The sequence below is a fragment of the Panthera onca genome, chromosome D3 (genome assembly GCF_046562875.1).
Source record: "Panthera onca isolate mPanOnc1 chromosome D3, mPanOnc1 haplotype 2, whole genome shotgun sequence".
Classification (NCBI taxonomy): domain Eukaryota; kingdom Metazoa; phylum Chordata; class Mammalia; order Carnivora; family Felidae; genus Panthera; species Panthera onca.
In genome coordinates, this window is record NC_138350.1 from 76,677,866 (window position 1) to 76,703,857 (window position 25,992).

At 48.6% G+C, this 25,992-nt stretch overlaps 1 protein-coding gene across 1 annotated transcript; it reads left to right on the plus strand.

The window, feature by feature from the left end:
- The first annotated feature begins 10,452 nt into the window (after nt 1-10,452).
- SEC11C (SEC11 homolog C, signal peptidase complex subunit) lies at nt 10,453-25,708 on the plus strand. Its single transcript, XM_078435187.2, has 6 exons — nt 10,453-10,645; nt 17,788-17,897; nt 20,853-21,002; nt 22,986-23,105; nt 24,815-24,872; nt 25,511-25,708. The coding sequence occupies exons 1-6, from the start codon at nt 10,559-10,561 to the stop codon at nt 25,562-25,564; spliced, it is 579 nt and encodes a 192-aa protein (XP_078291313.1). The 5' UTR covers nt 10,453-10,558; the 3' UTR covers nt 25,565-25,708.
- The last annotated feature ends 284 nt before the right edge of the window (nt 25,709-25,992 follow it).

Consider the following 25,992-nt stretch of genomic DNA (forward strand, 5'->3'; position numbering starts at 1 on the left):
GCCCTCTGAGTCCAAGCTTGTTTGTCCTTTCTACTCTCTGAGGAATTTCTCTATTTTCCTGGCAGCTCAACTGTGCATTAAATTAAAAAACAAATTCAGGGGCACCTGGGTGGCTCAGTCGGTTGAGCCTCCGACTTCCACTTAGGTCATGATCCCACTGTTCGTTCGTGGGTTCAAGCCCCGTGTTGGGCTCTGTGCTGACAGCTCAGAGCTTGGAGCCCGCTTCGGATTCTGTGTCTCCCTCTCTCTCTGCCTCTCCCTGGCCCGCACTCTGTCTCTCAAAAATGAATAAACATAAACAATTTTTAAAAAACAAATTTGCTGTGCTGTATTGAAAGGGATCTGTCTGAGTATCTAAGCTGCCATAGTGATCAAAATAGAAGTGCTTCCCACTGATTTGTTAGCAGTTAGATGCTCATTGTATTATGCTGACTTTTCTGGGCCGGGAAAAGGCCTCTTTGCTCTCTGGGTTCCCCATCCTCTGTACTTCTGCTTCATCCTGGGGGGCCCTGGAGGATGGGAGAAAGGCTGGGGTAGGAAAGAGAAGGGTGGGTACATTCTGAGCCCAGGCCTGGTACAGAGGGAGGGTATGGGTGGCCAGAGGGCAACACGGAGGCGGTGAATGAGGGAAGAAGCAAAGGAAGGAAGATAGCCCCGCAGGAGGGCAAGGCCACACCCATGCCCAAGGGAGTCCCTGTAGTGAAGCTTGGGACTGCAATGGGACCAGAGCTATCTAAGGGTAAAGAGGGGCTCATGCTGAACAGCAGCAGGAATAAAACTGCAGCCTCCTGAGCAGTGGGCAGGGCGGTCCCTGCCGTCCCCTGGCTGGAGGCACTGGCCCTGGGTGTTTTCCCAGCACAGGAGGTGTTTGGTGCATGGTGCTCACTCCCTCAGGGTTCTGCTTGCTCCTCAGGATGTGGGGGCTGACTGCGCCTGGCAGACTGAGCACCCCAGGAGCCGTGGGACTGGGAGCCCCAGGAGCCGTGGAACTGAGCGCCCCAGGAGCCATGGGACTGAGCTCCCCTGGAGCCGTGGGACTGGGAGCCCCAGGAGCCGTGGGACTGAGCACCCTAGAAGCCATGGGACTGGGAGCTCTAGGAGCCATGGGACTGAGCGCCCCAGGAGCTGTGAGACTGAGTACCCCAGGAGCCATGGGACTGAGCACCCTAGAAGCCATGGGACTGGGAGCCCTAGGAGCCGTGGGACTGAGCGCCCCAGGAGCCATGGGGCTGAGCTCCTCAGGAGCCGTGGGACTGAGCACCCTAGAAGCCATGGGACTGGGAGCTCTAGGAACCACGGGACTGAGCACCCTAGAAGCCATGGGACTGGGAGCTCTAGGGAGCCATGGGACTGAGCTCTCCAGGAGCCATGGGACTGAGCTCCCCAGGAGCCATGGGAGTGGGAGCCCCAAGAGCCGTGGGACTGAGCACCCTAGAAGCTATGGGACTGGGAGCCCTAGGAGCCGTGGGACTGAGCGCCCCAGGAGCCATGGGACTGAGCTCCCCAGGAGCCGTGGGACTGAGCACCCTAGAAGCCATGGGACTGGGAGCTCTAGGAGCCATGGGACTGAGCGCCCCAGGAGCTGTGAGACTGAGTACCCCAGGAGCCATGGGACTGAGCACCCTAGAAGCCATGGGACTGGGAGCCCTAGGAGCCGTGGGACTGAGCGCCCCAGGAGCCATGGGACTGAGCTCCCCTGGAGCCGTGGGACTGAGCACCCTAGAAGCCATGGGACTGGGAGCTCTAGGAACCATGGGACTGAGCGCCCCAGGAGCCATGGGACTGAGTGCCCCAGGAGCCGTGGGACTGAGCACCCTAGAAGCCATGGGACTGGGAGCTCTAGGAGCCATGGGACTGAGCTCTCCAGGAGCCATGGGACTGAGCTCCCCAGGAGCCATGGGAGTGGGAGCCCCAAGAGCCGTGGGACTGAGCACCCTAGAAGCTATGGGACTGGGAGCCCTAGGAGCCATGGGACTGAGCGCCCCAGGAGCCATGGGACTGAGCTCCCCAGGAGCCGTGGGACTGAGCACCCTAGAAGCCATGGGACTGGGAGCTCTAGGAACCATGGGACTGAGCACCCTAGAAGCCATGGGACTGGGAGCTCTAGGGAGCCATGGGACTGAGCTCTCCAGGAGCCATGGGACTGAGCTCCCCAGGAGCCATGGGAGTGGGAGCCCCAAGAGCCGTGGGACTGAGCACCCTAGGAGCCATGGGACTGAGTGCCCCAGGAGCCGTGGGACTGAGCACCCTAGAAGCCATGGGACTGGGAGCTCTAGGAGCCATGGGACTGAGCTCTCCAGGAGCCATGGGACTGAGCTCCCCAGGAGCCATGGGAGTGGGAGCCCCAAGAGCCGTGGGACTGAGCACCCTAGAAGCTATGGGACTGGGAGCCCTAGGAGCCGTGGGACTGAGCGCCCCAGGAGCCATGGGACTGAGCTCCCCAGGAGCCGTGGGACTGAGCACCCTAGAAGCCATGGGACTGGGAGCTCTAGGAGCCATGGGACTGAGCTCTCCAGGAGCCATGGGACTGAGCTCCCCAGGAGCCATGGGAGTGGGAGCCCCAAGAGCCGTGGGACTGAGCACCCTAGAAGCTATGGGACTGGGAGCCCTAGGAGCCGTGGGACTGAGCGCCCCAGGAGCCATGGGACTGAGCTCCCCAGGAGCCGTGGGACTGAGCACCCTAGAAGCCATGGGACTGGAAGCTCTAGGAGCCATGGGACTGAGCTCCCCAGGAGCCGTGGGAGTGGGAGCCCCAGGAACCATGGGACTGGGAGCCCTAGGAGCCGTGGGACTGAGCTCCCCAGGAGCTGTGGGATCGGGCTTGCAGGCCTGATTGCACTCCCAGGAAGCTCAGAGCCTTGCGCTTGTCTCACGCATGGCCTCGCAAACTCTAGCGAGGAGAGAAAGAGATTAAGAAGAAGGAGAAATCGAACAGAGGCAGGTTGTGAAATTCTATGCGTCTGAGCAACTGCCCTGTGGGAAGCGCTGTTGGGGGGAGTAATCGCTTCTTGGGTGGGGGGGGGGGGGGAATGTCAGATTTCCGAGAGGGTTCTGCTTTCAAAGATTCTGCCCCCAAAGTCGTCGAACTGGTCAGAAGGTTGCCTTCATTTGGGGACTGGAAACGAACTAGGAAGCAGCGTTCCCAGATGAACGCTGGAAAGCGTTCCTAATGTGGAATCTGCTCATTACTGGTTCGATAAGCACAGACGGGTCACCTACTCTCCCAGCCCCTGCCTGCCCCTCGGTAAGAGGCAGAGGCTCCTACAGAGTCATTGTGTGTCTGCTGGTTCTGCCCGGGACCTGCTCCGTCTCATGGGGACAATATATGTGTTTAGAGAACAGCCCCTCGCCCACCGTAACCTCCCCATCACAGGGATCTAGAAGGCGCTGCAGTCACAGTTGCCGTTAGCCATGGCCTCAGGGGACGGCCTATATGTCAAACCAGTTAGAGTGCTCCATGATTTCCCCACCGGAATTAAGTGATTCCTTTCCTTTGTGTCTGTGTCTTTCCTTCGTGTCGTCCCCCAGCTGCTGGCTGTTAGATTGGGGCCCCGTTGAGCCTGCTGGGCCATCATCCGTGACAAGCCATCATTGTGGCCGACCTAGCTCAGGGTGGGCCGGGGAGGGGCGCACGGGCTCCCAGGAAGCCTCAGCCTCGTGGGCTCCTCCCGCTGTGGGGCATCGGGGGGACAATCGGCCGGGTGGCCTGTGACCCTCTCGGGGCCTCCCTGGGCCCGCGTGCGACTGTAACAAACGCACGACCCTGATGTGCTGGCACTTCTGGCAAAAACCTGTTTGGGCAAACACAAAATCGCCAACCACGTTAAGCGACATGCCGCGTAGCATCTGTTCTGTGACCCGTGTAGCAGCTTCTGAGTGGATTGGCCCTTGAGCCTATCCTGAGGCCCAGCCTACGATGCTTCTCGCTTCTGGCTCCAGAGAGCCTCTGTGGGGAGAAGGGGTCAGGGAGGGCAGAAGGGAAGAATGTTTACAGCCCCTCGTTTCCTTCTATTATGGAAGCCAGCCCGCCTCCTTCCCATTCTCCCTCTTCACATGAGTCCACCTGCACGGTTGTAAGAATGTTCTGTATTGGTTAAGGCTATTGGAACCCGTGACAGAAACCTAGTTTTCCCCAAGTTAAACCAAAAGGGGACTTTATTATAAAAATACCGGGGCCATCGTGCAACCCAGGTCGTGCCTGGGACCTCCGGGACATGGAACTCAGACGTGGTCGGGGCTCCCCTTCTCTCGTCTCTGTTTTGCCCGGAACATCCCACTGGGTCCTCCTCTCCTTCTCTCTGTAAACACGTCGTCTCTTCTTGTGTGGTTCCTGAGGAAACGCGACCGCACGGAGACCCAGACACGGCGGGAAAGACTTTTCTGTGCCAGTTGCGTATGGTGCCCATTCCTGGGCAGGACCACCGAGGCCACAATGGGACAGGCACTGAGGTCGGCCCGTGGTGACCGGGAATCTGTGCCAGGACCCGTGGCTGAGATCAGGATCCTGTTGGAACATGGGGGCGGCTCCTGGCCCTCCCGCCTCTCTTGACACCCTGTTCTTAGAGGCTGACCCCCAAGCTGCGCGTTTGGACACTGATCTACGTCCATGCTGCCCTGTACTGTCCCAGGAACTGCACGTTCTCCAGCTGTCCTGCCCCAGAGGGTTGACAGAAAACCAGATTCTGAATCTTCCCGCGATTTAGGTGGCATGGCTGACCTCCGCTAGTCACTCATAACATTATAAACGTCTAAAATTATCCTAATTGTTTATGTTTACGTCTTCATGCAAGCGGGAACCCCGTCAGTACTATGCACTGCTAAGCACCTGGGTCCTGGGACAAGGTAAGCAGTAAAGATTCAATAAATGTAATTCATTTTAATGAGTTTCTGCGAAAGTAGCGGACTGTTAGTTTTAAGCTTAGAATTCACATTTAGCGGAGGCGGGCCATGCCTTCACAGAATTGTCATGTATATTATTAATAGTTTTGCTCCACGTTTCCATGTCCCACTTCTTGTTTTTAAATGTTTATTTCTGAGGGAGAGGCAGGGAGAGGGCACGTGTGAGCAGGGGAGGGGCGGAAAGAGAGGGAGGGAGAGAATCCCAAGCAGGCCCCGTGCTCTCAGTGCAGAGCCCGACGTGGGGCTTGAGCTCATGAACCGTGAGACCACGGCCCGAGCCGAAATCAAGAGTCGGACGCTTAACCGACTGAGCTACCCGCGTGCCCCTCCATGTCCTACTTCGTAATCCCTTCCTTTGTACCCCAAGATTCTGTCTTTGCCCCAACACAGACAGCCAAAGGGGAGTTACCCCCTTTGGGGCAGAAGGGATCATTTCAGAATCTCAGGTTAAGGTGATGAATTCTTGATTTCTAAGATCAAAGGCACCATTCAGATGTAAAAGCAAAAGGATATGAAGGGGGCTGCTCTCTAGCATAAGCAATTTTTCTCTGAATCCCTTTGAAACCTCTAAGGTCGGGCATGGAGAGGAAAGTTAGAGGAGAACTGGTACAGATTACCAGGCTGTCTGCTTCCACCCCCTTCCAGCTGAGTCCTAAAGATCGAGCAAGGTCTAAAGATACGTGCTTTGTTGTTGTTCTTCTTTTTTTTAATGTTTATTTATTTTGAGAGAGAGTACGAGCAGAAGAGGGACAGAGAGAGAGAGAGAGAGAAAGAGACAGACAGAACCTGAAGCAGGCTCCAGGCTCTGAGCTGTCAGCCCCGACCCCGATATGGGGTCGAACCCATGAACTGTGAGATCATGACCTGAGCTGAAGTCAGATGCTTAACTGACTGAGCCCCCCGGGCGGCCCATACATGCTTTGTTCAAAGATTGGTCATTCCAGACTGGAAATGCATCATCTGGGCCTCTGAGCATTTTGCCAGTGTCCCCTGAGCTCCAGTGATGTAAGAGAGCAGAGAGAAGGGGACGCAGGGCTTTAAGGCCAAATGACGCTGAGTGATGTACCGAAACCCACTTCGGGATCAGAAAGACTTGGGAAGACAGTTGAGAAAGGACCCAAAAAGCAGACCAGGTAGATCCCGTAAGTCTGGGGCTTGAGGCGAAGCATGCGCACATGAAGGCTGAGGCCAGGACAGGCACGTCAATGGGGGCAGCAAGGACAGAAGCAGGTGACTCCATAGGGGAAGAGCTCACATCCAAGGACCAGGTAAGACAAACTACATTTTCAAGGATTCTGGAACAGGAGGGAAACAGATCAAGGAGAAACAGATGCAAACTACAGGCCCTGCAAGTCAGGATATGCCTCCCTTAACTCGGTTGCCATCTGGGGAGGAAAAGGAGGGGGTAGGAGCGAGTATTTAAATACTCTCAAATTGACCCAGTTTTAAAACTGAAAGTGATTATATTAAGTTACTGCAAACGAGGCAGAAGGGGGCTTTAATAGAACTTTTCCAGGCTATAGGAAAAGGTAGTTACATTTTGCCCCCTGGAGGCCATGGCTGTGAAATTTTACTTGCCACGGAACCTTAGAGGCCACAACTTTGTTTCTACAGATGAGGAAACGGAGGCCCAAGGAGAAAGATGGGTGGTTCGAGGTGATACTGCCCTACAGGGGCACAGCAAGGAGGACAGCACAGATCTCCTGGATCTTGTTCCGGGGTGCCCAGCACCACAGGGCATTGTCCTGTGTCTGTCAAACTCTCGCACAAAGTACCGAGCCTCGTGGACAGAGCAAATGTAAGAAAATGTCTGCCTAGCTTTTTCTCTTTTTCAAATAGAGATAAACTGAGAAGCTAAGTTTTTTTTAAGTTTATTTTTGTTTATTTTGAAAGAGAGAGAGAGAGAGAGAGCAGGCAGGAGAGGGGCAGAGAGAGGGAGATAGAACACCAAACAGATTCCGTGCTGTCAGTGCAGAGCCCAATGCGGGGCTCAAACTCACCAACGCCAGGTCATGACCTGAGCGGAAGTCAAGAGTCAGACGCTTAACCGACTATGCCACCCAGGTGCCCCAAGAAGCCAAGTTTCAAAAGCTTTTGACAGTCACGTGACAGCCAAGTGGCGTGGGACATACAACGCAATGAGCATCTTTGATTAGTGAACGTGGTCTGCCTCTCTGCCTTCCCATCCTGACACTTAGCATAAAGTCCCCTCATGGATGGCCGTAGCAACTGTGACGCACAGGGAGGTAATCAGAGGAGCTGGGTGGGACAGAAGAGGTGGCAGCTGGAGAAGTGGCTTATTCTGACAAGAGCGCTTAGGCAGCAGGTGGCAGATAGATTGAGGAGAAGAGGCAGCCAAGTTTCCACGCTCTGATGGTGACATCCCTGAGGGAGGGCGCGGCTCTTCCCAGGCGTATCCTTCCACGGATGCAAAAGGTGGCAAGGGCACAGGGCGACTCAGAATGTGGTGTCTGGCCCCGTTAACCAGGTGCTGCTGATTCAGATGTGACACGAAGCGACTCATTCCTGCCCAGCCGGCCAAGCTCCAGTGTTCCCGCGAGGGCTGACCAGATTCCAAGTCATCCATCGGATGTCTTCCTGCTTGGTCTTCACTTAAGAACGAGTCCTACCTCTCTCCCTCCAGCCCAACGACATGAAGATCCCTGAGATTCTGCCGCGCTCAGGACGGTTTCCAATGCCTTCGGTCTGTAGGCGGTAGCTTGGACTTGGGAATTGAAAGTCGAAACTCCCACCTGGAACTGTGTCTGCTCATCAGTCCCAGGGGCTTGAAAAGGCAGAAAGCAACAGAGACTCCGTGGTGTAGGAAGCAAGAGAATGAGTTTGGACGGGGCAGATCTGGATTCCAATCCTGGCTCTGTCTTCTCTTAGCTCTATGTTGTTGGGAAAGCTGCTTATCATATCCAAGACTGTTTTCCATTTTCTCTAAAACACGGTTTTGGTAATTGCTAATAAGTATAAAGAAGCGTTTACCTGATACAAAGTAAATATGGAAAAAAAATGTTAGCTGGTATTGACTCTGTAGCAATTCTTTGCCCCCCTCCCCCTACTCACAAGGGCTACCCAGATGTGCTAAGAGGGTTCTAAACTAGAGTGCATACCTTTGTTTACGTCCTACATCGTTCACCTCTTGCTCCGTATGATAATCATGTCTGCACATATACAGCTTCGGCTGGATTTAAGAACTGTGTCTTCCTCACCTCTGGGTTCCTAGTGCTCAATGGAACAGACAAATCAGTAGGTAAGAGAGTGAACCGATTGTCGTATAGGCGATCTCTTAAAGGTTTCTTTCTGATTATGCCACATGATAGAAGGGAGGGTGTATGGGATCGGCCTGTGTTTAGGTGATTTCATTCAGAAAATTAGTATGCCTATTTCTCCATGGAAGAAGGAAAAGAAAGCAATATTACATTTTGGTTTAAGATATGCAGCAAATCCAAGGCAACTCCAGAATCAACACCTAGGCAGAAGAATGCTTGATTTCTGGCACAAAACTAGATCTCCCCAGATACTGGCAGCAGGGCTTACGGTAATTCAATTCCGCTTCTTTTCCTCGGTCTTTGGAAGAAATAAGCTACTGGGAGCTCAGACTCTGTACTTGATATCACAGAACTGCCAGAGATAGAGAATGAAGAGCTGAGAACAGAGACAAAGCGACAAAAGCCCCAGTCAGGGGGTGGGGTTGGAGACTTCGGGGCGGCTTAGTGGTACTTCGAGACCTCACTTACTTTAATGACTTCCTTTGTAAGAACAAGACAAACAGACAAAACCGAGGGCCCAGTAGCATCAGGAGTTGATTCCCGAGGGATCTCCAAGATCACACTTGTCACAACCATATCACACGGAGGGAATGCTGAGCGTGGATGCTGAGCGTGGACCCTGCCCTTGGGCAGGATGTCCGGTCAGGTGTCACAGCCTCTGCTTTATCTCCTTCTTCAAAGGGCCTCTTTCCCTGTTTTTGAGAGCCTAGTGTTAAGGCTTCCTACAGCAAGGTGGCAGGGAATGACCGTGAACCACACAATATCTGCTAAACCCAAACTAAATATATTTCCAACTCATCTTCTCCTTAGCTGGATCCTCAAAATGTTCCTGTCCTTCCAACATGAAGTATGGTGGAGGGGAGATTGGAATGCAAAGAAACAAGACTCAACCAACAGCGATTCAAATATCTTGCTTTTGAAAATTTTACAAAACTATATGACCATTTTTTTTCTCCACGTCCTTCGAAAGGGCCTTTGCGAGCGAGCGAAGGGTCCCAGAGTTTACCTTTCATTCGCTTTATAGTGAGTTAGCTTCTAGGATATTTTAATTTTTTTTTTCAACGTTTTTTATTTATTTTTGGGACAGAGAGAGACAGAGCATGAACGGGGGAGGGGCAGAGAGAGAGGGAGACACAGAATCGGAAACAGGCTCCAGGCTCCGAGCCATCAGCCCAGAGCCTGACGCGGGGCTCGAACTCACGGACCGCGAGATCGTGACCTGGCTGAAGTCGGACGCTTAACCGACTGCGCCACCCAGGCGCCCCTAGGATATTTTAAACTACAACCTGCTCCCTTCCCCCAGAGCCCTTTACCCCTCTTACCTGCCTTTCTTATTTCTTCTATAGCACCACTGCCCTCTAGATACTATATAATTCACTTATTTATTATATCGACTTTTGCTAGAATGTAAGCTTCATAAGGGCAGGGATCTTTGCTTGTTTTGTTCACTGATGTTTCTCAAGTGCCTAGCACAGGGCCAGATGCATAGTTGATGCTTCAAAAAGATTTGTGAATAAACGAATGAAATAAATACTGCATAATTGAGTCAATGAATGATCTAACTAATCTAGGATCGGGACAGCAGTAATCCAGGATTTGGAAATTGTAAAATTTGAGTTCTAATCCAGACTCTGACCCATTATCATATAGACTTTCTGGGCCTCTGTTTCCTCGTGTACAAAATTAGGTGGTTATTTACTCATTCAAGTAACATTTAGCGCAACACAACTACGGTCAAAAGGATACAAAGATGCTTCCTTGCATTCAGAATCCTACCACTTCTTACAGAGCACAGAACTCCAAGGTTTCAAAAATCCCGCCTCTTCCAAGCCCCGCCCACTCGCCTGGCCTTTCTTTAGGCTCCTCCCCGATTCAGCACTGCCGGCCGCCAGTGCAGAGGCCCCGCCTCCGCCCGGCGCAGTCATCCAATGGCTAAGGTACACGGTTAGGTGAGTGCCAGGGAGCTTTAGGTGTCCTTTTGGCGCCTGACCAGAGTCTTGGGGAATTCAGTTCCTCTTGAATAGTCACTTCCCCGAGTTGTCTCTGCGATATGCAGGATCACTCTCTTTTCCAAGTTCGCTCCGAAGGGTCGGACAAGGCTCCTGAGTCCCATCGCTGCCCTCCCCAGGAGCTCTGGGCCTTCACTGGACGAGCCTCTCGCCCCGCGGCATTCTGGGAGTGGTAGTTTTCTTCTTCCCAGTTCCTTCCCGGCGGCCCGCTGGCTAAGACGCGCGGGACTACCACCCCCAGACGCCCGAGCGAGTCGCCAGTCACGTGGCCCGCAAGGCCGAGGGGCTGGTGGGCGGGGGCCGGGCCGGTGCTCCGCAGCTGTCTGTGGCACCCGGAGCTGGCGGGCCGTGTCGGCCCCTGGAGAGCCCGCCATGGTGCGCGCGGGCGCCGTGGGCACGCATCTCCCGGCCTCCGGCTTGGACATCTTCGGGGACCTGAGGAAGATGAACAAGCGCCAGGTAAGGGAGACCCGCGCTGGGGGCGCGCCCGGGAGCAAGAAAAGGCTGCGACTGCGGGAAGTCGGGGCTCCCTGGGTAGGGCTCGGGCAAGGACAGCGCCCCGCGCCCCCAGGCTCCCCCACCCGGCTCTCAGAGGCCCTGGGTTCAAGTCCGCGCAAACCTACGTGTGGGCATGGGTGTACGCTTTCCTGCGCTGACCCGAGCGCAGTGAGGGGAGTGTGGCCAGGAAGGGGAAGAGGATAGAAATCTAGTCCCGTGGATGTCAAATGTGGTGGAGAAAGTCAGAGATGACTCGGCCGTGAGTGACAGCTGTCTGCACGTTGTTTGAAGGGCCACCCCCTGGAGGAGGGAATAGACTTCTCTGTGAGGCTCTCGAGGCCTGACATCCAGAAGAAGGCTGCCCGAGGGTAGAAGGGGCGGAAAGGCAGGAGAAAGGAAAGAACTTTCTGGCAGTGGGAACTGTCCAGTGCTGCCTCCCGAAGTAATTGCTTCGCACTCTGGGAAGTGTTTTGCCCACCGTGCGTCGGGACTAAACAAAGCTCCTTGTGCCTGGCGATCTCACTGGTGGTGCTCAATCATTTTAGACTGATGCAGTGTTCCAGAACTCTTCGCTAATCTCCGACTCTGTCATCTGGCTGCACCTTGAATATAGGAGGCAGTTAGCGTGGGGCCCCTGGGCAGCTGGGGTTGACTTTTCGCTCTTCTGTGACCTCGGAGGAAAACTTCCTTCTTGCTCTCTCCTGAGTCAGCTCCTTGGCCAGCATCGCTGCCTTTGAGTCTTCAATATAAGGCGAGAGTGAGGGACTGGAAAGGAGGCCCTCTCAGCCAGGAAAAACGCCACAGCCTAAGCTTCTAGAGAGAGAATTTAGGGGACCTGTAGGGCACGTTAGAGCCTAATGGATCCTAATTCTTCTATTGATACTAACAATAAACTATGCAAAGAAAAATGGAACCATCCTATTGGTAATTTTGATTGTCTTTGAAAATGGTATAAATTCTCATGATTTTGAGACATCCTGTCATTTTTGCCACTATATTGAGGAGTCGGGCGATGCATGTGGCATGGCACAACGTATTCCTGTGGACATATGGTTTGTTATGTTTTTTCCCAAATAGAATTACATACTACTGCGGTGGTGGGAGAGTTTGGTGACTTGAACTTCATGAACTGTGTCTAGAACCTGGTTGTTTCTAGGTGTGCCTAGCTGATGAGCCCTTGGGAGTTTCTGTGATTAAGAGAAGTTGTGGCAGTGATTGTCAACAGCTTGAAAAACCAACAGCTAATTCCCTGAGCACCGATGCTGTTCCCAAGAACCTCCAGAAAAGGGAGCTTTATTTAAAAATCTAGACTTAATTGGCTAGCGTTTTTAAATGTCTCTAAAACTGGTACTGATTGCGGGTGGCTATAATCGCAGACGATCAGAGAAGGCCTTCTGACGAATGTATCAATTCCTAAACTAGTTTGCTTTTTGAAAAATCTGTATATTCCCTCTCTCAGTGATTAGGCCTGTTGGCTCTTGCATTGTCTATGTTTTGCTAGTTTTCTCATTAAAATTCAGAGGCTCAAATCTGCTGCCTCGTGGTACTTTTTTCCCCCCTCTCCTTTTAAGCTTTGTCCTTTTGTTTCTTTTTCTTTTCCCCTCCAAAATGGCATTCTCTGACACCTTGTCAGGCATGCATGCCCCAGCAGTCTTGGAAGTGGGACCCCCTTTCTCTGCTGCCCCAGCTTGCTCTAAAGTAAGGCAAGAGCCACATGCAAAAACAAGGATTCTTTGTTTCTGCAGTGAGGAACAGAGGAAGGAAGAAATACAGCGGCTGGCATTTCTGCTGCTTTGTGGGCCAGAATCTCTGGTCCGGAATGTTTGTTTAAAACTCTCAGACATTAGCTATTTCATTTTTGGTTGACAAAGACTGAGTGTGGGCTTGCTTCTAAACTTTGCTGGGGTTGTGTATAAAATTGGTAGGCGAAGACGAATTAATAGGCACCAGTGAAACGTGGTGGCAGATTCTGTTAGATCCCAGTTTGTCAGCAGTTCAATCCAAATTGTGTCTCTAGATTCTAGGATTTCAATCCTAGACTTGGATTAGCTAGTCTCTTAAAAGTAGGGTGTTGTGGGGCGCCTGGGTGGCGCAGTCGGTTAAGCGTCCGACTTCAGCCAGGTCACGATCTCGCGGTCCGTGAGTTCGAGCCCCGCGTCAGGCTCTGGGCTGATGGCTCGGAGCCTGGAGCCTGTTTCCGATTCTGTGTCTCCCTCTCTCTCTGCCCCTCCCCCGTTCATGCTCTGTCTCTCTCTGTCCCAAAAAGAAATAAAAAACGTTGGGAAAAAAAAAAATTAAAAAAAAAAAAAAAAAAGTAGGGTGTTGAAGTATGATCTGTGGTTTTGCAACTAGCTTGATTATTAGGTTTTTGTATAATCGGTCGTTTCTTTAGCAAATCGATGTCTTGCTCAAAGGAAGGTTTTTTTTTTGGGGGGGGGGATTTGATTTTACTTCCCCATGATGAATTTTGCAAGCACAGAAAATCATACTGGAAAAGATATTCTTAGTACCGGGTCTTTATAACATAAGTGGCGAGGATTTACACTTTGCTTTTATCAGGGTGGAGACTGATGGTTTGAAAACTGGTCTACAAATGACAATTTCTGTTTAAAATGGTGGCTTGTGGCTTTCCCGGGCAGACCTGCAATTCATAACGAAACAACATTTACTTATCAAATCCTTCAAGGCAGAGTGGGTGGAGAAGTTTCTGAATGTGAGCTACAGTGAACAACTTCTGCTTGAGACCAAGGTGCCCCGCAAGGCCAATTTTACTTTGGAAGCAACAATTTAATGTATTACAGCCCGACACCTTAACCATATCTGCTTGGCAGTCCAGTCTCCTTATTTGCACTTCTGGGAATTTACTGAGAGTTTCATAATTTACTATTGACATAGTAGACAAAGAGGATTTTTTAAAATATATATAAAGTTTTTATTTACTTATTTTGAGAGGGAGGGGGAGAGAGAGAGAGAGAGAGAGAGAGAGAGAGAGAATTCCCAAGCAGGCTCTGCGCTCAGAGTGCAGTGCCTGATGCAGGGTTCAAAACCATGAACCATGAGATCATGACCTGAGCGGAAACCAAGAGTCAGACACTTAACCGACTGAGCCACCCAGGTGCTCTGCCAAAGAGTTTTTTGTTGTTTTTTTTTTTTTAAATATGGTGTGTAACTTTAATTTTGAATTCGATTTACCTTCTTTTCGACTGTTACATCAAAACGTCTTCATGGTCATTTTCATCCATTTTTACGTTTCCACTCTCAGTTGTTTCCTTCATAACCACCTGCAATGACATAACTTCACAGACATATACTCATAACAATAGGAACTCGGCTTTTCCCACCCACTGCCATGTGAGATTGGGTTTTCCTGTTTTGTCACGCTCTTCAAAGTAATTATTTTAATGGCCATATAATATTCTGTCAAATCCCTTGAAACATTTATTTTCCCCAGACTTTGGAATTCTTCCAGGCCCATCACTATTTTAAAGCATAGAGAAGAGTTTAAGAGAAGAAAATTCAGCCATGAATTCCACCATGCTAAGATGGCCTCTGCCAGCACTTGAGGGCGTCTTCTTGTGTTTGTCTGACAAACTGTTGTAGTTTGTGGAGATTCTCCTGCAGCCCACATACACTTTGGTTTTAAATAGTGCAGTAGCTTGCCTTTATTTACGCAATCGTTTCTCTGCTGTTGCTCCTCTATTTCCTTCTCTCTGTTACTAGAACTGGGACCGTGCCGCATATCTGTCTGCCTTTATTGGACACTGAATTCCTAGAAGGAGGATTATTGGGCTGAAAGTAACCTTGTGATACTGATGCCAGATTGCTGTCACCATGATCGTATCCACATGCACATCGCACATGTCCATATCGCGCCACAGTGTACCCTGGGCAAGCACTGAGTATTAGCATTAAGAACAAAAAAAAAAAACCAGGGTGCCCTGGGTGGCTCAGTCGGTTAAGTGTCCGACTTTGGCTCAGGTCATGATCTCACGGTTCGTGAGTTCGAGCCCCACATGGGGCTCTGTGCTGACAGCTCAGAGCCTGGAAGCTGCTTCGGATTCTGTGTCTCCCTCACTCTCTGCCCCTCACCCATTTGTCCTCTCTCTCTCTCTCTCCCCCCCCCCCCCGCCTCAAAATAATAAACATTAAAAAAATTTAAAAACAAAAAAACAAAAAAAAAACCCACCCAAACTTGAAATTTTCTAGGCATAAAAAAAGGGGAGGGGGGAAGCAGCATTTGGTTTGAACACTTCAAGTGTTTATTCACTGCTGTATTTCTTCTTTGGAAAATTAATGGTCTTAAGCTTTTACCTCTTTTTGTTGTTGTTGGGATTTTAGTGTTTTTCTTACTACTAGTTTGTTTGTACCCACTGTGTATTAAAGATATTTATTTTCTCACTTTTTATTCAACACATTGAGTACTTACTCTTTGCCAGACCTGTATTGAACAAGATACAGCTGTGAAGAAGTCCAAAATGACCCTTGCGTTTGTGGAACTTACAGTCTAACGTGAAAGACACATTAGAAATGATATGTATATCGGGCGCCTGGGTGGGTCAGTCGTTAAACATCTGACTTCCGCTCAGGTCATGATCTCACAGTTCACGAGTTTAAGTCCCACACTGGGTGAGCTTGAGCCCCACTTTGGGTGAACACAAGCCCGCTTCAGGTAAAAACACAAGCCCCGGGTGAACCCCACTTCTCTCTCTTTCTCTCTCTCTCTCTCTCTGCTCCTCACTTGTGCCCTCTCTCTTTCTAAAAAAAAAAAAAATGATGTGTATAATTACAATAGTGATGGATGGCATAAAGAAGTACAGGATGCAGTGAGACTGTGTAAAAGTTTTATTAGAACGCGGCCATATTCATTCTTTTCCATATCGTCTTTAGTTTCTTTCTCACTACAGTGGCAGAGCTGAGTCACTTCAACAGAGACCCTATGGCTTGTAAACCTGAAACACTTATTATCTGGCCACTTGCAGAAAAAGTTTGCCGACTCCTAGCCTAGTGGGTCAGGAAAGGCTTCCCTGGGGAGCCGATGTCGAAAGCAGGATTTAAGATGAGCAGGCATTAGGTGTGCTGAGGAGTCTGGGGAGAGAGCCTCTGGCCAGAGGAAGTAGCCAGGTGAGGTCCTGGAGTGGATAGGAGCGTGTGCTCTCCGAAGCGCGGACAGGTGCCACTAGAGCACCCGCAGTGCAGTGAGCTTCACCAGCCGAAGCTAGGGATTCGGGGATGTACCAGACAGGGCGTAAGAGACCGTATTTATCCTCAGAGCAGTGGCACACAGTTCAAGGGATGCGGTCGGAGCAGGGCATAGAGATGACCAGATGGCCAGAGGCGCCTCTGAAAATGAGTACGGGCCGTAACAGGGAGAAGGCACTGGAAGAGGTATGCGTGGACGTCGGGAGGCTGGTCAGCAGGCTCTTGCAGTTGCCCAGGGGGCGACATTGGTGACTTGGATGAGAGCGCAGCCAGTGGGAATCGAGAGATTGGAACAGGGTCCAGAAGTATTTAGAAAGTAGAATGTGTAGAGCGAACGGGTGGGTCGGTGGGGGGTGGCCCCTGAAAGAACAAGAGTCCTGCCACGTAGGTGACTCCACAGGTGTATGCGGGCAGGTGGGGGGGGGGGGTCATTGAATCAGAGACGTGGGGATTGAGCAGTTTCAGTTCCACGTGTGTTGCCAAAAGTGGTTGGTTCAGGTGGGAGAAGGAGGTCTTTAGAAATGAGGATGTCTAGGGACTGAGACCCTAGAGTATTAGGTAGGCCGTCCACGTGGCTCGTCGGGTCACCCAAGACAGGGGTCGTGAGGAGGAAGATAGAGGCAGGTACTGGAGTAAGGAGCCAGCCTGGAGGCCCCGAAGGGAAATGCCCTGAAGGACTTACATTTCGAGTAGTAGTAGGCACAGTGACTTCTGTCCTTAAAGCCTCTTGGAAGACCGGAGACGTCTGGCCCAACAATTCAGCTACGGCCGGAAGGGTGTTGGGATGTGGGCAGGTGTTGCTTTTCCCCTGTCGTCGCCAGGGGCTGGTGGGTGTGGCAGGCGGTTGTCAGCAAGGAAGAGCCTTGAGCTTCAGCAGGACAAGCCGGGCAGATATTAACTCAGTGGTCTAAGGTGGGACGAGGCCAGCTTCGAACTCGATATTGTCTTGAGTGGCTTTCTGCCTCTGTTCTTAACCAGATATCATTTACTTTTTAAAACGTTTATGGAAAATGTAAACTTCCAGGTGTTTAAAGTTTTTGTTCACTTTGAAATGTAATTTCAGATGCAGAACAGCCTCATTGCTAAGTGCTAGAGGACTCTGAAGCCTCACGTGGGGCCTCCTTGGCCAGGGCGCCAAGGGGTGGTTCTAGGCTCTGTGCCAGGCTCTCACATCAGACGTGCCCTCTCTCTGCCAGAGCGGTAGGCCCTCGGGGTAGAACTTGAGTAACAGACTCTTTTTTTTTTTAATTTGCATCCAAGTTAGGTAGCATATAGTGCATCAGTGATTTCAGGAGTAGATTCCTTAGTGCCCCTCACTCATTTAGCCCATCCCCCCACCCACAACCCCTCCAGTAACCCTCTGTTTGTTCTCCGTATTTAAGAGTCTCTTATGTTTTTGTTCCGCTCCCTGTTTTTATATTATTTTTGCTTCCCTTCCCTTGTGTTCATCTGTTTTGTATCTTAAAGTCCTCCTATGAGTGAAGTCATATGATATTTGTCCTTCTTTAATTTCGCTTAGCATAATACCCTCCAGTTCCATCCAAGTAGTTGCGAATTTGAGTAAGGGACTCTTCAAGGTTGAGGGTTCTGGGAAATCCCAGAGAGGTAAGTTGAGTCTTACCGAGGCTTTAATAAAGTGGGTCCCGTGGATTGTTCTGGTTTGTTGTTGCTGTTGTTTTCTCTCTTTTCTCTCATTGAAAGAGAAACAATAAATGGAAGGCTAATTCCACGGACAAAAAGTTGAAATGCTACCTAAGTTTGTAGTTTGCGTGACTTAGTTTAATGTCCTAAAATAAACACAGCTTCGTTTGTTTGTTTGTTTAAAAACCAGCTCATCCCCAGCTTAGGGCTAGTGAATATAATTCCATTGGTTTTCACTTGGGGTTTGGCCTTTTTCGTTCCAGCTCTATTACCAGGTATTAAACTTCGCCATGATCGTGTCTTCTGCGCTTATGATCTGGAAAGGCTTGATCGTCCTCACCGGCAGCGAGAGCCCGATCGTGGTGGTGCTGAGGTAGGTTCTGCGGGCTGTCACGCTGCCACCTTGTCACAGAGGAGCGGCGTCGCCTTGAGTGAAAGCCTGCAAGGCAACCAAGACTGGGGGTTTTGGTTGGATAAAGTGTTAGAATTTTCCGCTGATACCTCTTTTCATTGTTTCTCACTTTTGGTGACAAATCTTGTCTTTCTCAACAGACATTTTAGAGCTTTTATCGTGTTGATGCTAATGCTCCAGTGCAATATATTTGCTTTTGTATTTTAATGCTTTAATCTGCCTAAAATAACAATCATATGATATTAATGCATTAATTGATTTTGAAACATAAGTAATTTAAAGCCATTACTTGGTTTTCTTTGTACCAAGCAGACAGGGAAGTGTATATCCCCAGTGCCTAGCGGAGTGTGCTGTATTTTTTCAAGCCTCTTCTGCAATACTGGTGTAGGTGCCTACTCTCTTGAGACTATTACTCTTATAAAGCCCAGGAGGTTAAATTTAGAAAAGTTAATACTTTAATTCACTTCGTATAGCCGTAAAGTCAGGCAAGGGGGAAAATTTAATCAGTTTGAAATTAAATAACCGTATTTGGGAGTCCTTACGTACCTCAAGATGCTCTCTGTCCGTGTGTCTTAGACCATTGAGCCTTACTGTGGGTGGGAATGGAGGCTGTTATTTTTTAAAAAATTTTTTTAAATGTTTTATTTATGTTTGAGAGAGCGAGCTCGAGTGAGAGAGGGAGACATAGAATCCAAGGCAGGCTCCAAGCTCTGAGCTGTCATCACAGAGCCTGACACGGGGCCCAGACTCGTGAACCGTGAGATCGTGACCTGAGCCGAAGTCGGACGCTTAACCGACTGAGCCACCCAGGCGCCCCTGGAGCCCGTTTGTTTTATGAGTGGGGTCACCACCGGCCAGTGCAAGAGCCAAGGTCAGCACACAGGGTTCTTGGCTTCCAGACCAGCGCCCTTTCCCTCCCCTGCTACCTGCTACCACATCGTGGGGCTTCGGCCATGGCCCTGGCTTCAGCAGGCTGCCCCTGTGTGGCCGGCCAAGGGGCCTACTTCTAGAGGTACACTGCTTCCATAAATGTAGGAGCCTTCGGATAGCAAACGGGATCCCAATTCACTGGTTTTCACACTGCGCTCTAGGACTGGCCCGGGGGGCCAGTGGATAGGTTAGGAGGGAGAATGGGATCAAGTGTGTGGATTCTAGACACCTCAGCCTTGCTTTAGTCATGACAGCTCCGTTTTTATGTATTGTAGGTGGTGATGCTTCCTCGTAAGATTTCGTTTGAGGGAAGGGTTTTAAGGCTTTTTTTTTTTTTTTTTTTCCTAAATAGAAATGAAAAAACCTCAAATTTAGATGGGCCTTCTCACTTAACAGATAAAGAGCCTGAGGCCCACCAGAGGCCAGGCCACTTGTGTCTTACAGTTGCTCTTGGCAGAGCCAAAATTAGATCCCAGGTGTTCTGGTTTTCCTTAAATCACACAGACACAGTCGTACAAAGAAATTGTTGTAACATTGCAGTATCTGGGGACTTTTTTTTCTTTTTAAAGCCTCCTTTATAGTACTAAAGCACTCTGGTTTGTCAGCATAAACTATTGACATCATGAGAAATGTGTGACCTTGGGGAACATTGACCTTTGGCGAATCCCTGGCCCATGAGGAAAGCAAGTGTAGTTGATAATAGTGAAACATTTCAAAGAAGTGCTTTCCTCATGGGCCGTGATAACGGCTTTTGGTGGCAAATGGTACTCTTGCTGCCTCTGAGATTCGTCCGGAAGGTTTTTCTAGCTATAGTTCTTAATTGTTTTCTCTTTCTCTCCCTCTCAGTCATTTATATTTCTAGCACTCTCTCTGTTTTTTTATTCATTTCCTGTTAGATCTGTTACCATACTCAGCTGTCATTGGTTTAACTTAAAAATAAATGCATCAGCAGGTACTTAGTGACAGGCCGGTCCCTGCCGCATCTCTCCTTGCTGATCTGCATTCATTGACAAGCTTAAGGTGTTCCAGTGCAGGGAGGGACAGGAGGGTCAACTTCTTGAGCTGCACCTGTTATGAACCCACGTTTTCCTTTAAAGCACCCCATTTCTTCACCAGTCTGGCTCTTCCTGTCCCATCCTGCCCTCAGCAGACTCGCTGGTTTTTGATTGTATGGCCCCTATGTTGCTATGTTTTTAGGTCTTATTTATTTTCTCATGCGTGAAGACAAAGCATGAGCATATGTAAAATGAATTGTGTTTTGATGATTTCAGCTTCTGCTAGATTACAATTTACTTTGACTCCATCGACGATTTTTGGCATGGGTTTAAACCGGTACCGTGTGGGATTATTTATTGACCTCCACATCAGAAACAGTCAACATTTGTTAGAATTGGGCTCCCTATAGAGTATGGTCTAAACGATGATCCTGCAGGAGCCCAAAGACTTGGGTTCGAATTCTGTCCCAACCCTCAGCTTGGTTTTCGGATAGATCGCCCTCCTAAGACATTCGTTTGTTGGTTTCTCTTCCTTGAATGGCAATGCCATGTCCTAGGTGCTGCGGATGAACCACAAAATGCAAGAATCGCCCTAGAGTATCAACGAGCTTTCAGGGTCTGCAGTTCCGAATGAAAATAGTAATGTCTTTGTGGATGTAGGACTGTTTTTTAAGGCTAAAACTTGGCAGCTTTTACTTCAAAGAGTTCACGTTACACTTGGTTCTTTTCTCTACCTAATACAAAGTACAGAGGGGCCTGCTACTATCCTTTTCATACTTGAATCTAAGAAGAAATCCTTTCCTTTCTCACTCCGTGTCATCACCGCGAGCAGTCAGAAGGAAACCACAGTGACTTGTTTCACAGGTCCTAGATACGTGACGACGGAAGTTGAGACTGTCACCGATATGTTTATTATTGTATTCTTCGTGAATTGAAACGTTTCCCTTGGGAGCCCAGGCTAATTTGGACGTGATTTTGTGTCTCTTCCCAGTGGCAGCATGGAGCCGGCCTTTCACAGGGGCGACCTTCTATTCCTGACAAACTTCCGAGAAGACCCTATTAGAGCTGGTGAAATCGTGGTCTTTAAAGTCGAAGGACGAGACATTCCAATAGTTCACAGAGTAATCAAAGTTCATGAAAAGTAAGGAGGCTTTCCTTCTTTTTGCTGTTGTTTGGTGAATTTTGGTAGCCGGTTTTATTTGTTTTCTTTTTTATATATCTTTATTTTTTCATTAGCACTGATTGTTATCAAACTTTTATTTATTTGTTTTTTCATTTGTTCCCCCCCCCCCAGGTCTTTATTTAAATTCCTGTTAGTTAACGTACAGTGTAATATTAGTTTCAGGTGTAGAATTTAGTAATTCAGTTTTGGCAGCCGGTTTAATGGCTGATTAGAAGTGGCAGAAACTCTGGATTATGTTCCTAGACCCGCCGTTCACTAATTGGGTGACTTTGGACCTGCTACCTCGCCCAGCCTGTAGGATGGGGCTGATAACATTACCATTTCCCACCGTGACTCACGGGACGATTATGAGAACCAGACGAACAGGTGTCTCCTGAGGCCTCGGAAACTTAAACTGCTGTGTGACGTAAGGTGAACCTACTGTAGCCTAACACTTATTTGAAGGAGGCTCAGAGAGACTCCAATCCCACCGCAGCCGAGGATGATCTTGACAGGACTGTCTTCTGACACGCAGAGAGCCGCCTGTTTCCCTGTGCCACTTTGGACCGAGTGGCACGCTCTCAGCGGTCACCCTAGCCCTGGACGGACGCAGACGCCTTTTCCGGCTCATCCCGTGGCGCGGGCAGCGCGTGTCCTGTGCCGGTTCTCCCCCGACGGATGCGCTTCCTTTCCTTGACATGCCAGCGGTGGCCTCTGAAGACATGCTTGGGAAACTAGAAGCTTCTATCTCAAATGTACTAAGTTCTCACGGGAGAGTACAGTATCAGGGGAATAGAGAGTATTAGTGGAAACGTTACATTTTATATACTCGGCTACTCATTTACCTTTATGCAGCTTAGTGTAGCATTTCCACCTGCCTGAGTTATGGAATTGCACTTAGATGTGTGTGCTTGTGGTTTTAAAAGAACAGAGCCTTTCTCATCTTCTCGTCGCGCGTGGACGTGGGGGGACGTGCACACGGCTAGTGCAGCTATCCGAATGCTTCCGGTATTAGGTTCCCATGCCACTCCCTGCTTCCAGGCGTTCCCCGAAGACCTTGATAAAGAAGTTGAAAGAGAACTTATTCAAAGTGGAGGAAATAATGATGATTTTCTAGAATTTGCATGAGTTGTGAGAGAGGCCGCGTGGATTTTTATCCTCTTGATTTCCTTTATCACCACAGCTGCAAATCAGCTTGCTGCCTTTGGCATGGCTTCAAATCTTTGTGGGCTTTCAGTATTTTATCTAATTATAATGGGGCATTTTTTTCATTTGTTTTATTGGAAGAAGACCCTCTTTAGAGCTCTGTAATGCTATAATGTTGTGTTTCTAGTGAGAGGGCCGTGTAAGCATCGGTTTGGAGTGTTTAAAATGATTCCCACATGTCTCTTTAACACGCTGGTTTTATGCCATTTGTGATTCCTGTTTCTCTGCAAACCAGATTTTATACCACTTTGCTCAGTGGTGAAGGAGATAATGCATTAACATTCTACATTTGGCGAGGAAAAGTAAGTTTGAGGAGGGGTAAGGGCACACTGGGGTTTGAATTACCTTGCGCTCAAATCTCTGTGATCCGGGACCAAATTCGTGTCCAGAGTGAAGCGGAATATAATCCGCGGTGACACGCTGGTCTTTGCGGACTAAGAAAGTGAAAGCAGTTGCTGGAAGCTCATCGTTGCCCTGCCGGGACCCTTGCGCTTTGCCATGCTTTTTGGTTGGCAGGAAAGCTTGGGCGTTTTAGAACTTGAGGCTGCAGAAACGCCAGTAGATTCGTGCTTTAGTCGGATGGTTGTAGTCGGATGGTTCTCTGTAAGCCATCCCCTCAGACCAAGAGAGATCAAGTTCTCGCGGAATGCTCGTCCGATTGCCCGCAGCAGACCGTCAAGTGCAGGGTAAACTAAGTGCTTTCTAACGATGCCGTGCTGAAAATCGTTTTTGAAAAGTCATTATTTTGCTTTCTAGAGATAACGGAGACATCAAATTTTTGACTAAAGGAGATAATAACGAAGTTGACGACAGAGGCCTGTACAAAGAGGGCCAAAACTGGCTCGAAAAGAAGGATGTGGTGGGAAGAGCCAGAGGGTGAGCATTAACCTTTAAGTTACATAAAGGCTTCGGGAACCAGAAAAATAGAAACAAACTAAATGTACGGGCTAAAGAGAATCACTCGTTACAAACAGTCTATGTCGGGAGAGTTGCGAGTAGTCTGAGTTGTGCTCCGTGTATGGGGTCCACGGTGTAAATACAGCTCAGAACTAAGGACCGAAAATCTAAAACTGAGTTCAAGTATATTGTCTGCATCATCGGTTTAATCCTGTTTTTGAAAGCAATCGCCCCGTAGAGGTTAGGTGTTTGTGGTTTTAAATAGCAACTGCAAGAGACCCTCCCAGAGATAACCACTGTGGAACACTGTTCCCTGCACCTCGTACAGATGCGTGTGCATATATAATACGTGACTTTACATAGGAGGATTTTATTTTGTTTCTTTACCCAACATGAAGTTAGAAATTGGTTGCTGTGTCAAATCTACATCCAGGTAGTTTTAAATGGCTACGTACCGTTGTTCCCCTGAGAATCACAAAATCACAGCTTACGTACCCAGTCCTTTCCTGGGGCGACACATTTAGGTTATTTCCTGTTTTTCACTGCCCAAAACAGTTAGGTGATAAATCTTGTAATATTCCTCCTTGCATAATTGCGCCAGCAGTGAGTTCTGCTTCTGACACAGCAGAGCGTGTATCCTCTTATTAAAGAAACAAAAAAGGCAATTTTTCCCCTCTCTTGGTGACCCTTTTCTATGTTTAACCCTTGTTAGAAGTGTCTTTTTTGTTGTTGTTGTTGTTGTTAATCTTCTCTAAATCCCATGAGCTGTCGGAGGCTGGAGAACACTGGTTCCCCTTTTCTAAGATTCAGCTCTACTAATCAGATTGTGATTTGAGGTCTCTTTCTGCTCCTTTTCTCCCTCGGCTCACCTTTTAACTATCTTACACCGCTGCGTTGCACCTTGAGTATCTGTGGGGAGATGGGAGTGACTTCCAGCTGGTCAGTCCTCGACTTGTCCTGTCCTGGGGACAGGCTGTGTATAAAGGGGAGGTTGGAGCTGCTAACTTACATAAGATTGGAGGGTACCCATGTGTTAACCGCGTTTCCCGTGACTGAGGGGAGACTTGGGTCACACTGATTACATATTGACATTAATTTTGTCAGCAGAGTCATTGGCTGGCTTATGCCCCGGACCTTCGGTGTCTGGGAGCATAGTCACATGTGGGTATCAATTATGGGATTCACATCTGTGTTCACTGCCCAGCGAACGTGTTTGTTATATTTGAAAAGCCCTGTGAAGTGAAAATGATGATGTTCTTTCCGTTGCAGACTGATTCTCCGTGTACTTTGAAAGCTTTCTCTAACAGCGGTCTTTATATAGGCTATCTGAATGTTACTTCTCCCCTGAAAAAATTAAGAACCAGCTTGATGAAAGTTGTCAGTTCCATTTGTACAAGCAGCTTAACTAATTATTTTAATTCTGTTACGGTGAATGCAGCAAGCACAGACAAGTGGCATCTCTAGTTGAAATCATGTGCCTGCTTAAAAAATGGTCCTGGCTGTTAGTTGTGTTGCTTTTGATTAATAAAGCCTTTTGAGGCAGGAGTGACTATTAATCTTACAGCCCCAATCAGTGCTATTCCCAAGGAAGATTTGTTTCCTAAGGCTGATTTAGAGTATTTTTAAATGTTGCTGTCATCGTATTGCAAGCAGTTTTTATATTTCTGGCTTTTCATCCCACAATTTAGGTTTTTACCGTATGTTGGTATGGTCACCATAATAATGAATGACTATCCAAAATTCAAGGTAGGAATTTGTGTGTATGTCTGAATTAAATATATATATATATATATACATATATATACATATACGTATATAGGCGCTTTTACACGTGCAGTTGTAAAGATGCAGTCTGTTTAAAATGTTTTCCTTGTTATTCTGTTTTGCAGAGTATTTGTATTGAACTACAAATTGACATAACCATTTAAATTATCAACATTTAAATTAGTTATTTAAAATAATTACTTTCATCTTTTATGTTCGTGGTGTATTCTAAAATGGCACCTATATATTCATTGCTTTTTATCATGAAAACCTTTAAACATACCAAAAAAAAAAAAAAAGCGATACAGTAGACTCAGTAACGCTGATCTCCCTACTTCAATAAAAATGGTGTCGACGTTTTTTTTTTAACAACCACTCGAAGAACAATAGGACATGGACGCAAGAGTGAGCAGTGGATTAGCTGTGTTTGTTGGGTGCTTGATCCTTGGTCCATCAATATACTGGGGGCTTTTTAAACCATAGCAGGGCAGGCATGAGAGAAGAGGTCACCTTTTGATTCCGTCCCCAGCCTGGTATTGAGCGGACTTCAGCTGAATACAGTTATAGAGCAAACTTACCTGTAGACCTCCCAGTAATTTTCCCCTGTGTTTTCTTTCCAGTACGCTCTCTTGGCTGTAATGGGTGCATACGTGTTACTAAAACGCGAATCCTAAGATGAGAAGTTCCTGGCGCCAGATTGAAATGAATTCTGTCGCAAAAGAGAAAAACTAATATATTTGAAATGTTCCACTTTCTGTATAAAAGGAAACAATGTGGAGACATTTTTGTCTTGTCCAAATAAATGATTCATCAGGAAAGACTGTTTTCTTTTGTGGGCTCTGGTCTGAATCTGCCCAGTCTCTGTGGCCCTCGTCGTAGTCGCTCTAAACCAAGCACGGGGGTCTGTGCCGCTTCAGGAGTCAGGCGGGCCATTGCTGGACCTGCTGGTGGGGACAGCGCACAAGCCACGTGGTGTAGTTGTAATGTCTGGGTTTCGGAAGTAAAATTCTTCGCATCACGTGACATTTCCGAGGGAAACACACAGGCCCTCAAAAGCAAGTGATTTCTCGTTTACTAAAGTATATTCCGATCAGGGAATAAA